General features: G+C 41.4%; 1 protein-coding gene across 27 annotated transcripts in view; it reads right to left on the reverse strand.

The window, feature by feature from the left end:
* The window catches only part of MAP2 (microtubule associated protein 2), an 805,405-nt gene that overhangs the window by 84,473 nt on the left and 706,403 nt on the right, over positions 1 to 14,529 (reverse strand). For 21 of the 27 annotated variants that reach the window (XM_069225688.1, XM_069225680.1, XM_069225684.1 and 18 more), the window contains one exon: positions 9,867 to 9,928. In XM_069225688.1, the coding sequence (XP_069081789.1) occupies positions 9,867 to 9,928 (62 nt within the window). The remainder of the gene's footprint in view (positions 1 to 9,866; positions 9,929 to 14,529) is intronic. The other 6 variants (XM_069225690.1, XM_069225694.1, XM_069225678.1 and 3 more) reach the window with 1 other exon arrangement.

Genomic DNA, 14,529 nt, shown 5'->3' on the forward strand with positions numbered 1-14,529 from the left:
AAGCACCTAAAATTGTCTGAGGAGAGATTCCTGGCAAGACAATATCCAAACAAATGTTTAGCTCTAGCCAAGAAACGTTTGAAACAATCATCAAGAGCACAACTAATTCACGGAGGTAATCATGCCACAAAACATGTTAAACAACAGTAGTTGCGGTTCATAACGACATACTCACAGAGTGCGACACAAGTTCGAAAAACATTTGAGAATCATTGGTCAATCTTATTAATGGACCCAATAGTAGGAGAAATCATGGGACAATATCCACAAATGACCTTTAGAAGAACATCAAATCTAAGGGATAAATTAACACACAGTCACTTCCAAACAAAAAAAACAAACTGGTTACAGAAACCAGGTTTTTGGAAATGTAGTAACTGTAAGGCATGTAAAATTGGCGTAAATAAGCAAGAGTATTCAACAAACACGGGCATGGTGAGAGTGATACGCAAGCATTTGAATTGTAAAAGTCGATTCACGGTATATGTGATTGAGTGCCCTTGTGGGCTAAAATATATTGGCAGTACTATATGTGAGACCAAAAAGCGAATTTTAGAACATATTCGAGCAACCACTAACATAGACAGGAGCTACGCAACAGCAAGACATTTGGAGCAAAAACATGATAGCAAGTGGGAACTTATGACATTTTATATGATTGACCAAGTACCAAAACTGGAACGTGGTGGCGATAGAGAAAAGAAGTTGCGTCAATTGGAATCCAGATATATACTGGATATCCGCTCTCTTACTCCATTAGGCTTGAACCAGGATGAAGAGTTATTTGTACATTTATAAGGTTCTTCATAATTTTAAAAACTCCCCCACCAAAACAGTTTGTGCTTACTAACCTTAAAACTGCTTCTTTGGGGTTCTGGCATAGTGAAAACTTTTATTCTCTGTAGAATGGCTATTGGCTGTTGCCTTTTGTCTTTTCGTTTCTTTTCTTTCGTCGTTACTATACATTTCTTTGTAGTGATATGAAATGTTTTTTACTCATAGGGTGTCACATTTATAGTTTGGCGCAAACAAATTTGAATGAATTATATACATAAACATCAAATACACGTATGTTAGAGGTGCAGAACTTAGGGAGGGTGGAAGGTTAAAATAGAATTTTGTGAATGTGCCACTTTAGGCCTTAAATGAAATTGAATTCTATTTGAATATTAATTGGAAACAATGAGGTGTCCTGTAGTGTGAGAATACACCTCGTTCTGTGCTGTAGCAATTTATTTTATTGCAAAGAATTTTTTTTTTAAAATTGCTTAAGAAGTTTCCATAAACTACATCTACCAGAAGTCATTGCAGTAGCAGTAACAAGGAGAAAAATATCTCGGTTAAATGTAAAAAAAGTCTTGACAGTTTAAGAATAATTGCAAAAAGGTTTTTGATGTTTCTTTTTAATTTATATACATTTTGAGATGCTAAGGAGCAATTGTGGATATTTTTGTTTGATTTTTGTGTATTTTTTACAAAGTTCTTATTGTTTATTTAAAGTGCCAAATCAGTGCACAGGAAACACCTGTGAACAAGGTCCGGTGTGACCGAAACGCGTCAGGGGATTCCTGTTTTGTTTTTGCCGTGATCTCACTAAAGGAATTAAAGATGAACTTTTACAGGCACAACGACGGAGTGCGGTTTTTCCTTTCGAAACAGAAAGAGAATTATTTTCCTTAAACACGGTCGTCCTGTCTTAAACCAGCACCACTTCGAGAGAAAACAAGTGCGCCGCAACACGCTATTCAGGACAACTTTCCTTTTTATATAAATATATATATATATAGACATATATATATATATGTCTATATATATAAATATATATATATTTTTTTCTACACATATGTGTGTGTGTGTGTGTTCGTAATTATAGATTTTATATGCTTAAATTCACCTCTACGAACCTTAACGAGATATGGAGTTGAAAGTAAAGAAAACCTATACTTACCTGTGTACACTTCCCTTTGCGTTCCTGCTTGATAATAACTCTACTGTCACAGAAATATGACACATGCATGGACAAAAAGGTGGCTTCTGTGTCATGCACCGAGCTCTCGCTGTCATTAAACTCGCTCGCAATCTCTAGAACATACGTTCTACTTCGTTTGTTCATTTAATTTAATTTTTAATTTTATCTTTGTCAGTGAACATTGACACTATTGGAAAGTGGAAAGAGGGCAGTGGCACAAGGAGGGATTCTAATTCAATATTGCTTTATTCTCTGTCTCAATTTCAGGAGGAAATATCAACCAGTGACAAATGCTTCCTACTTCTTAATTAGCGGCACAGAAAAAAGTTGATAAAAATGTAATCAGCTAGAACGAGAGGTGGAGCTAGGAAGAAGGTGAAGGCTGAGCGATGGTAGTGCTGGATGAGGTAGGGAGATCACAGGTACTGGAAGCCATGGAGAGGCAGAAGGACCACATGCTGTAAACAGTATCTTGTTTGTTATTTGCAGAAGCACCATACAAAGGCAGTTTACATCACGCCTAACACAAGCCATTCAATAAAATAAACAAGTGAAGAAATTCATGCTCTCAAGAACAACTTCCCAAGAAAGCCTTGACTTTGAAAGTGACAGCGGCAGCTGCGCCAGCCTATTCTCAGCTGACCGGCTCTTCGCCCACCTTTGATTCCATGATGAGGAAAAGGCAGAGCCGGTTAGTACACTCCGAACAATCTCTCCAGATAGAATCCTTTATGGTGCACAGGGAACCATGATGAGGAATTCCAGGTGTGCCTGGGTGTGTGCACAGTGAGGAGTGTGCCATTCTGATCGCTGAATGGGAGGTGTGCTTGTGTGAGTATAGAGTGAGCAGTGTCCCTATATAAGTGCAGGCTGTAGTTATTGTATGAGTACAGGGTGAGCGCTGTGCCTCTATGAGTACAGGGTGATTGCTGTGCCTCTATGAGTACAGGGTGATTGCTGTGCCTCTATGAGTACAAGGTGAGCGCTGTGCCTCTATGAGTACAGGGTGATTGCTGTGCCTCTATGAGTACAGGGTGATTGCTGTGCCTCTATGAGTACAAGGTGAGCGCTGTGCCTCTATGAGTACAGGGTGATTGCTGTGCCTCTATGAGTACAGGGTGAGCGCTGTGCCTCTATGAGTACAGGGTGATTGCTGTGCCTCTATGAGTACAGGGTGATTGCTGTGCCTCTATGAGTACAGGGTGATTGCTGTGCCTCTATGAGTACAGGGTGAGCGCTGTGCCTCTATGAGTACAGGGTGATTGCTGTGCCTCTATGAGTACAGGGTGATTGCTGTGCCTCTATGAGTACAAGGTGAGCGCTGTGCCTGTATGGGTACAAGGTGAGCGCTGTGCCTGTATGAGTACAGGGTGAGCGCTGTTCCTCTATGAGTACAGGGTGAGCGATATGCCTGTATTGGTACAAGGTGAGCGCTGTGCCTCTATGAGTACAGGGTGAGCGCTGAGCCTCTATGAGTACAAGGTGAGAGCTGTGCCTGTATGGGTACAACGTGAGCGCTGTGCCTCTATGAGTACAGGGTGAGCGATATGCCTGTATGGGTACAAGGTGAGCGCTGTGCCTCTATGAGAACAGGGTGAGCGCTGTGCCTCTATGAGTACAAGGTGAGAGCTGTGCCTGTATGGGTACAAGATGAGCGCTGTGCCTGTATGGGTACAAGGTGAGCACTGTGCCTGTATGGGTACAAGGTGAGCGCTGTGCCTCTATGAGTACAGTGTGAGCGCTGTGCCTCTATGAGTACAAGGTGAGAGCTGTGCCTGTATGGGTACAAGGTGAGCGCTGTGCCTGTATGGGTACAAGGTGAGCGCTGTGCCTGTATGAGTACAGGGTGAGCACTGTGTCTCTATGAGTACAGGGTGAGCGCAGTGCCTGTATGGGTACAAGGTGAGCGTTGTTCCTGTATGGGTACAGGGTGGTGCATTTATGAATGCAGGGTGAGAGGTGTGCCCCTGTGCAACAGGGTAGAGATTATTAAAATAACAACATAATAATAACATCAACCAGCAAGCAAGGTCAATATAATAGGTGTGTCCAAAGGAATATTTCCATATGTGTGGAACATATGGGCTTTCCTGTGTATGTGTTCAAAGAGAGTTCGAGATATTTGAAAAAAAATAATTGGGTAAGCCCTCACACACCAACCTACGTGTCATACTTCCTCATAGGGCTGCCTCACTTCCTACAAATGATTATATTGATGAATGGGCTCCCTATGTTTAAGGGGTACTTTCACTGGTAATATTGACAGTGTGGAATCCAGAACCTATGACTAAAAATCTCCAACTACGTTTCAAGGCTACTTCTTTAATGGTGGCGTACTGAGGAGATGATTAGAATAGTCAGCATGCCTAGGAGTGTTATTCCTCTTGCATAAAGGTCATTAAACCCAGACCCATTGGCATTACAAGTGCTAGTTATAGGCAGTTTGTGATTTATTTTTTGGTATGGTTTGCGTTTTAAGATATGTATAATTATTATTATTGTTATTACTATTATTATTATTATTATTATTATTATTATTATTATTATTATTATATTTTTAGGTATCTTAAAGTATTTATGTGTTAACGTTTGGAAGTATTATACCTTATAGATTCGTACATCTTTGAAGACAAACTACATTGCTTGGTTAGCAATTCTATCTATTAAATTTGTACTGATCGGTTCTTAGCGATTCTTGGATTTACTGGGTTTACAAAGTGAAACCAGCCAACAAGGGAGAGGAAATGGGAAACATCGATGAAGATGAACACAAAAGTGAAATAGATAGGGAACATCTGAAAACAAATTATTACCAGCACCTCAAAGATGATCCAACAGCTGAGTGATGGCTAGAAACTGTAAAAGAAACCAAGCACCTTTTGGACAACCTTAAGTGTCTTACACCATCTCATAACAAAGATCCACAAAGCTGGACTTCTCTGGTTAAATAAAGTGGACAAAGGTTATATAAGGCATCTATCCTAAAATCTCTGGGGATCGTCACCACCCTTTGCTTTGTCTAAGGTCGTCCCAAAAGAAAAACACCACAGTTCGTATTTACAATTTAAAAAAAATTTTTTTTACAATAAAAGCATGGCTTTGGCCATGTCTGCATAATGTCTGTCCATTATACTATGTTAATATCCAAATCCCATTCAAATACCTTGATTAATACTCTGTTGTGATCAGAGGTACAAAATATATGCTTTTTGTTGTTTCATCACTATGCAAAAAAAGTGAAAAAATGAATACAAATAATTTCGCAATATGCAGAGGTTTTTCTAACAAACGTCTACTCTTGTGGTTTAAAGATAGAGGTTCGTGATGAGATGCTGTGCGCCCACCTTTACATCTTACTTACACTGCTGGCACATTGATTTCCATCCTATCGCTGTTGCTCAGTATGTGACTTGCAGGTTATTTTCTCAATGGCTACAGATCTCTGAGCCTTCAACAATCACAGTTTTGTTGAGAAAGAATTGTTGTAGACCTCCCTTAGATATTACGAGATTAGGCATTTCCTTATGGCTCGATTATGAAATTGCTGCTTTGAAATTCTGAGACTCAAGACCTGAAAAGAGTACTTGATCCTTAGTTTGAGGGTCTGCTCTATAGCGTCCCTGAAAAACATAGGTAAAAGCCCCACATTTAAGGAATTAGGGTCTAGTAACTCCTGTTTGCCCTGGGATCTGCCAAACCATATTTCTCACAAGAACTGACTAAACTGAAAAATTAAACCAGTGATTATTTTCTTCTTTCTAAAATATGCGTTTTCCTGAAACACCTACTCTTTCCCTACCCAACTGGCCTTTCAGAGGTATTGGTATGTCTGGAAATTGCTCCAGTCTCTTGTTTCTATCAGAGAATTATTAATCACTGCCCTGGGTAGGCAAGGAGTCCTTTCGTTAAGATCTCAAAATGTGATGTCTTTCAGTTGCACTGCTTTGACTATAATATTATCTCCTGGTGCAATCTCTGTGCAGTGTTTTGACTATAATGGCTCGCGTGGTGCATTGGAGAATGTCGTCTTTGCTTCCACAGAGCTATAGTTAGTTGGTTACAGTACAGCGTGCTTTGATATTTAGATTTGTGGTACTTGTTATGGCCTGGATACGTTCCTAAAGTGTTTTTTCCTTTTCTTGTGCATTTGAGAATATTTTGACAGAAATTATAGATAAGGTCTTCTTGAGCTGGAAGCGATGTGCCTGCACAACAGTATTTCTTTAAAATAGATACAGCAGAGCCTACTATAATGAGTTAATAAATACATGACTGAAAGCAGTATTGTTAAGTACAAAACGTTTCCACCTCCATCATTAAAAGACACAAAAAGCAATTAGAAACTAGTACTGGCAAAGCTAATTGTGTTGACCATGGTAAACTGGTGGATGGTTATTTTTAATTATATGTTGCATTTCATGTGACACAAAAGTAAAAAGAAAAAAAGAAAACATATTACCACCTAAATATGGTGGCCATATGCTTGTAATAAAACTTTACCACTGCATATAACTTTAATAGAACTGTATGGGCGCTTCCTAGCAGGCAGGTATACATAGAACAGGTATTAGAGCCCTAGTGATAGGATTCTCATTGTTGCAAGGAAAAAGGTACTCTTAGCTTTGATTTGTGGTAACCTGAGGCCGGCTTTAGGGCAGTGCAACTGGTCCAGTCACATCGAGCGCTGAACTGGAGGGGTGGTACTGACTTCTTAGGGACGTTGTGTTGAGCAGTAACTTATGATTTAAAAACACTTGCTGCAGATTTTCTTGTGCAGCCAGGTCTAAAAATGTCAAGATAACTGTTGTGATTATTGTTGCTGCTACAGAGAGAGAACTGAGTTTTGTCTAGTGACAGTGTTGACTCGCCATAAAATAGTGCAGTGGATTAATTTGCCTGCTGCAAAGAACAGATCTGTATTTTATGTGGATAACTGTGTGAATTAGTAAAGCCAGCCTTTAACAGAGCTTTAAAACAAATGAAATGTATGTGATAGAGGGGATATGGCGAAATGAGGGGAACTTTTGCTAGGTTCTTGTGAGGGAATCCAAGGAGGAGGTCATAGGGGGGCATCAAAAAACATTCCTGCACCCGGATGCCACCAGTGCTAAAGCTGGCCCTGACCAGACGACATAGTTTAAACACACAAAGATGATTAAACAATAAAAAGCATTGGTAAATGCATTAGGTTTCGCCTATGTGATTAATATATTTTTTTGCTGTTGTAAGTTTTAGCTTGGTGAGCCAAGATAGCTGACAAAAACCGGCTTGCGGCTTCCATGACCTCTAGGAAGCGCACTGCCATCATGTGTGAGGTCAAATGCTGCAGCTTGACCAGGAGTCAGTGGACGCCTTTGTGTTTCAAAGGTGGCTCAGGAAGGCAGGTAATCAGATTTATGAGAGCAGGCGGTTCTATGTATACCTGTATGTACTACACAGGAACGTTGCTTGTATATGCTCCACTTTACTGGCAGTTAAACTACATGCCCAGTTTGCATTATTGCCCTCATGCCCTCATTTTAAAGTCGATTTGAAGAGTAACTTCAGTACCTGAAAATCTAACACGTCACATGGTTTTAATGTGCAGGCTTTGTCATTTTATTTTCCTATCTTGAACGAATAGGGACGTTCTTATAAATTACGGAGTGAGAAGTTCTTAGAAATTACTCAGCTGTTGCATTTGTACTTATATCACCTTCAACTCTGTGGTTTGATTGGCAAGTCTGAGTCATTAACCTAATGGACTATGAGTTTTTTCAAAAGGCTTGTCTTTCTATAGAAGGCGGCTATGTGACCAGAGGTGTGTGAAGGCTGCTCCAGATCAGAACACTAATGCAATACTACCCCTACTGGCCACAGGCCACATGTTTAAACTGGCAGGAAAGCCCCCCAGATGGAACGAAACACAGTGGAAGCAATGCATTTGAGTTCCAAAGATTCATTTCACGTGTGGAACATGCAGTTGTCTTATCAAAGGAGGTGAATAAAAAGGTGTGGGGCAACTCGAACCAATAACAAATAAGTCAGTGCCCAGCAGCATCTTTATTCAGCAGAACACGGGTACAGCATCCATTTTCTGACATCCTCATTCCTCACTCCTCATCCCTGCTTCTCATCCATAATCCCTACTTCTCATCCGTCATACATCATCCCTACTTCTCATCCATCATCCCGGCTTCGCTTCCATCATCGCTACTTTTCATCCATCATCCCTACTTCTCATCCATCATACATCATCCCTACTTCTCTTCCATCATCGCTACTTTTCATCCATCATCCCTACTTCACATCCATCATACATCATCCCTACTTCTCATACATCATCCCTACTTCTCATCCGTCATCACTACGTCTCATCCCTGCATCTCATCCATCATAACTACTTCTCATCCAACATATATCATCCCCACTTCTCCTCCATCACCCCTACTTTTCATCCATCATTCCTGCTTCCCATCCATCATCCCTACTTCTGATACATCATCCCTACTTCTCATACATCATCCCTACTTCTCATCCCTCATCCCTGCTTCACACAGGCCTCTGCAGAAAGTTCTGCTGGTTTGGGAAATACAAGGAGCCCACATCCTGGACCATAAATCAGCTCTTGGAGAAAGGGTTATAAAACATGCGTCTATGCTGCAGTCCCAAACTTTTAGCAGCTTAAACTACCGGTCAATTGCACATATAATGGTGATTAAAAACACACAAGTATAGCTATCATATTATTCAGACACTTTAAAACTATTGTTCTGATAAGCATTTGTATGCATGTGAAGGAATGCATATTTTACCACAAAAAAAGGAATACAAGTCTTATTTGATGTCTCTCAGTGCCGTATGGAATTCTGTCTCTTCCGAAGAGAGTGCTGCTATCTTTTGCTTTCTAGGGGTGAGTGCAGGATATGACGTGCAGTGACCTTTCTGTAAGTGCACGTTTGGTATCACAGACCTGGCGTTGTAGCCACTTGTGTAATGTTAAAATCGTGTCATGGTGCAAAGTGATAGAAGGATTTGTACCAGCTCTCTAGTTATAGGACCAGAGAACTATGGGTGTCATTATAAACACGGCAGTGTTTACCGCCGTGTTCATGCTGGCGGTCATTTCACTGACCGCCAGTCCCCCTGGACCCTGCCGGCCGCATAATGAACATTCTGCTGGGCCGGCGGGCGGAAACAATGTTTCCGTCCACCGGCCCAGCAGAATGCATGGCTGGGACATTGCCGGCTGCTCCACATGGAGCAGCTGTCAATGCCTCTGTGCAGCGGGTGCAGCTGCACCCGTCACACAGCGCATGACGGGGCACTGCACAGGGGCCCATGCCAAGTGCATTGGCAGTGCAGGGGCCCCCAGGGGGGCCCCGGAGCACCCCTTCCGCCAGCCTTTCCCTGGGAACCCGCCAGGGAAAGGCTAGTGGCAGAAGGGATCATTATTCGAGGGGCAGCACTGCTTGCAGCGCTGCCCTGTCGGAAAATGATTCCCTCCATCGTCAGGCTGCCTGTCGGCGGCAGCCTGGCGGTGGAGGAGGGACGCCTATGGCAGCACTTCCTGTGTTGTTTATATGGCGGTTCAGATCGCCATGCCGGTGGCGGTCTTTTCCGTCGTCGCAGGCATGGCGGTCTGAACCGCCATGTACATAATGAGGGCCTATGTCTCTTCCGCAGCGATATCAGAGGTATAAGAGAAACATTTCCAAGTGAGCAATCAAACATGCTTAAGAAGGATTTCCTATTTTACAGCGTTAGTAGGAAGATGGCCCCAGGGAGTGAAAAGCAGAATATGAATTTGTATGAAGTCATTTGAGTGGGATGGCTTAACCTCACATAGAACTTCTCTGAGAAAGGGTATCCTTTTGCATTTTATCCTAAGAAGCCAAAAAATGACCACTGTACTCACTGTGATTCTGTCCTTCACTTGTCGAAAGGCGTTTGGTGTTTGATTTGTTTCACCGCCTGCTGCTGAGTGACAAGAAAAACAGAGGAAATTAAAAAAGGGCGATGGTTAGTAAGCTTGGCAGTTCCAATGTGCCCTGTAAGTACCAGATTCCAAGAACAGACCCTGCAACGGTGGCAGAGACCACTGGAGCTCTGGACACATATTACATTTAGCTTTTACCATTCACAGACATATACAAGCAGAGACAGATAGGGACAGGGTATTTCGCTAGCCAGTTGGCACCACTAGTAATGACTTCTTCACTCCCCACTCCAAATGATCTCTGATTCCTCTCTAATCAGGTTTTGAATAAAGCTGCCTCCTGGACTCTTCCAAGGCCTACCCCAGTTTAAACATAACCTTACTGGGAGGGATCATGCAAACCGTGTAATATTACATCAGTCAAAATACGTTTTGTCCCTATTCTAACCAAAAAAACACGAGTAAAAGGATGGTGTGGCTTTAGATACCACAAAATGAAAGATATACCCGAAAAACACATCTGAGATGGAACACATCACACACACATACATACATACATACACACACAAGTACATACATCCAACTCACTCACCCTCATTATATGTTGATATTGATGGTTCCCACTTACAAATAACATGGGACTAAATCATGACCTAGCACAATAAGTCACTTAGCAGATTTTACTTAATTGCGCTGTAATATTTTTGCCATGGACAGTTCACTACCTTTAGACGGTCTGGTGTTTTACTTTGTCGTCATCTAAATAGTGAAATAATGTATTTTAACAACATGTCTCTAAAGTTCTACACACTGGTCGATTTAACTGTTCCCTTACTAGAAGCAGACCCTCTTCTCTCATTAGAAATATGCAGTTAGTTGAACCCTGTGCTTTTCTTTACTTGGGATTAACTCCTCTCGTTGATAAGCTTTCAAAAACCAACATCTGGTCATACAGTGAACCAAAGCACGTACCTAAACATCAATTCTTATTTACATACAGTAAACATGTGAACTAGGTGCACGGGTGATCTCAGTAAACGGTTATACCTTCTTTGTACTCTCTGTTGGTCCAATAGGCTTACAACAAACATAATGCTACATCATCATAAATGCTACATTTCTGAGGTACAGGAGTCATTCATTCACTTTAATCACTGCAGGGAAAGTGCACTTAGAGGACATCCCGACATCTCAATTCAAGCCATTCCCCTGCCTGTTTCCTCAAAGTTACCAGTAGTTCTTGCTTTAAAAAGCAAAGCTAGTATTGTAGAGCCCCGTGGGTGAGACAGAACTAGGAAGGTGAGAAAACAAAACATTTAAATTACATTTTAAGGGTCCTTACAACATAAACCAAACAGCTCTATGTCTTGCATTTGCCCAGCCACATTTGTTACTGTAATCTGCATATATCTCTCAATAGTAAAGCGTTGATTAACGGGTGGGACTCCAGAGGGAAGTGAGAACTTCCCGTTGCCTAACTAATTCTTCTGCCATTCTGTCAAAACGTGAGGGCCACTCTTCTCTTGAGAAGGAATTTTCCCTCTGCACCTCAAGTAGGGCAGCTATTTGATTTTAATTTCACATTTGCAGGGTACGCATGCCTTTGCCTAGGTATCCAAGTGCTACAGAGGACAACTGGAGAAACGTGACTCACCTGAAAGGAGGACAACACCATTGTTGGAACAAAATATCTTGATCATGGTGTCACAAAAATTCATTGAAGCTCTACCGCAGATTTCGTTGGCCAGTCCCTTCTCCAGTAGCTGGGAAGGGCATAATAGCCACTAAAAAACATATCAGTGGCCTAAATTTCCTAGTGTGCACTGAAGCTGCTGTTGCCCCTGGCATTCAGGCCGTGAGGTCATAGTGGTCTGTCTGGTACCACAACCACTCAGTCTGTTTATGTGCTCAGACCTGTCTTGCTGACCTAGTTAGCTTAGATCATCCCTCAAGAAGAGGGAAAATATTCAGGGTGAAGGAATTATCCGATGTTTATCAAACATTGCTTCCTTAGGTATTCCTCTTTCCTTGTCACTCCTAATGAAACAACTGTCAATGACCTTGTGTTATGTTCTCAGAACGTGGGCAAAAAACAATCAAAGGCTGGACTTATCCACTCATACTAAGTGTCTTCTTACTCTGTACCATGGGAGAGCAGACAGTTGTAGAGCAAGGGAGGAACATGATCAGTTTTAGAAGGGAAAACAGAATGTAATCCAAAACCAAAAATTCTTGTACGGTAGATGAAGACAGGATCAGTTAGGGGTTGAGATTTACATGTTTCTTTACTATTTTAAGGACTCTACTTCTACCAAAGAAATACTTTGGTAGATCACTTGATATGTGCTATATTCCTGGGAAATCAATTGTCTTGCTCTTGTACAGCACCACCTCCCCATGCATCAAGCCATCGATTCTTTCAGTTCAAAATCATGATATCACATTTCCTACTTATATTACCAGTGGTACATGACAAAGGAATGGCCATTGTTACAGTTCCTATTGCACAATTTACAATTTGATCCCTACCAAGACCATTCCAAATCTTCAACATTTTTTAAAAAGATTCTGAGAAATTGTCAGGGGAAGATGGGGGCTAGCACTAGAGGGATCATGTGGCATTTGGTGGGAGAGCAAGGCAAAGAAAAATACTGATTAGAGGAGACTACTTTTCATTTCCCACTTCGATATGTTGAGAATTTTTCTAACTTGCTGATTCACAAGCATAGTAGGACAACACAGAATGCTGTGTATGATGAATATATGAAATTCGGGAAAGGGATGAGATATCACTCTTGATCCTATAAGCGCAGCTATAAAATGTTCTCTTGGTGCTGTCCTGCTTGTGGGACATGATGTAGAGAAAAGCCGCCCTACCAGTGAGTTGAAAAGGTATGAGGTGCAGAGTAGGTCATCTTTGACAACCAGGGGTATCCACCTGTGTTCTAATATTCAGATGGGTCAGAGAAATTTCACTGATCACGCTGAAGTTATTCACTTTGAGAGGTGCTGCCAAATTACTCACTTATGGTTCATCTCACATTTTGGGAGGAGAAATTCGTGTTTGCCATATCTGCTCACCTGGAAGAGATACCAGAAGTAGCATCAAATGGATAACTGATTTTTAAATTGTTTTTGGATGTTCCGAAGTCTGATGCCTAGTGCTGGTGGCCAGATTTGTTGACTTAGCAAAGAGAGAACACCCTCTTAACGTCAAAACCTTATTGGTTGTTTTGCCCAATTATGCACAAATTAGTTCATAAGGCAATATAACCTTGATTGGCAGAATGCTGAGATGCCTTGAAATGCACAACAATCCCAATAGCTCTACTAGTAAAACGCAGGAAGAACATCCTTGAGAAGGACGGTTCCTGATCAGTTACTTGACTTGGAATTAGCCACCAATTGCTGTATCAGAATAAATTGAATATCACCCAGGAAGAGAAAAAGGGAAGCATTGAGGAATGTTACAAATTATATTCGAAAAGAGAAGAAATAAAGTAAGGAATAAAGAGCTGGAGAGAGAGATACAGAAAGAGAGAAAAAAGAGAGTGCAAGAGAGAGCCAGATAATTAGTGCGAACAGGCATGTATTTTTGTATGATGTCATCAGATCAAAAAGACTGCATTTTAGGAGCAGGGATTTAATAGAGAGTAATAACGTTTTGTGTTGTTTCTAATGTATTTAACTGGTGGACAAATCTGCGATTTACTTGGAGAGCAACATCCTGAGGAAATAAACTAACTGCTTTTGTGAAGAACAACCCTGTTAGGTAAGACATAGGGAACGATCGAATAAAAGGGTCATAAACCCGCACCTTTAGATTTGCACCTACGCACAAGTGCTCTCAGGAATTCACGTGCAGACCCTAAGTACACACGAAAAGCTGCACATTATGCATACTCCTGGGAATGTCATAAAAATTCTTAGCAGCTATTATTCCCTCTGTACGAAGTTCTCCATACTGGAGTATCCGCACAGGGGCACCCGAGCCCTCAGTGTAAATACATTTTTACTTCTTCTGTGAGGAAAGCATTTTTCATGTGTTACAAAATCCCTTTCCTTTCCATCCAGCAAATAGAGGGTGATCCCTTATGGGCAATTACGGGAGCCTCGTGCTATTCTACACCGATGATCCTTTTCAGGGTGAAAAGTGAAAGTGCAGGAGTTTGGGAACGCCCACAAACACACGTTACTGGCGTTCTCCAGTTTCCGAGGCAAACCACGCCTTGGAACACCCTTGGAACGAGTGTGATGAACGGCTGCATAAATCTCAGCGCTCGAGATGGAGATCTCTGCCTCTGGAAATGTTTTACCTGCCAGGAAATCCCTTAGTGAATTTCTGGCATGCATAAAATAAGGTAAATTCAATCTTAAACGTATGCTTGTGAGCAAATTTAAATTTGCCTTTCTGAAAATGGCCCACAGAGTATAGGTGAAAATGTTGCAGTGAACCACCAAAAAACCCTTATATGTTACTGGCCTCCGGGTTATTAATAAAAGCAGAACCCTTCAAAGGTATGATAAACTAAAAATTGTGTTTCATAATTTTACATGGTTTCATTTATTTTAGTTTGTGGCTTTTCTCAAACATGGACACGTGAACCGGGTAGCAGTAAGCATAACAGCATAAGATATGGTC

This window comes from Pleurodeles waltl, chromosome 3_1 (genome assembly GCF_031143425.1).
Source record: "Pleurodeles waltl isolate 20211129_DDA chromosome 3_1, aPleWal1.hap1.20221129, whole genome shotgun sequence".
NCBI lineage: Eukaryota > Metazoa > Chordata > Amphibia > Caudata > Salamandridae > Pleurodeles > Pleurodeles waltl.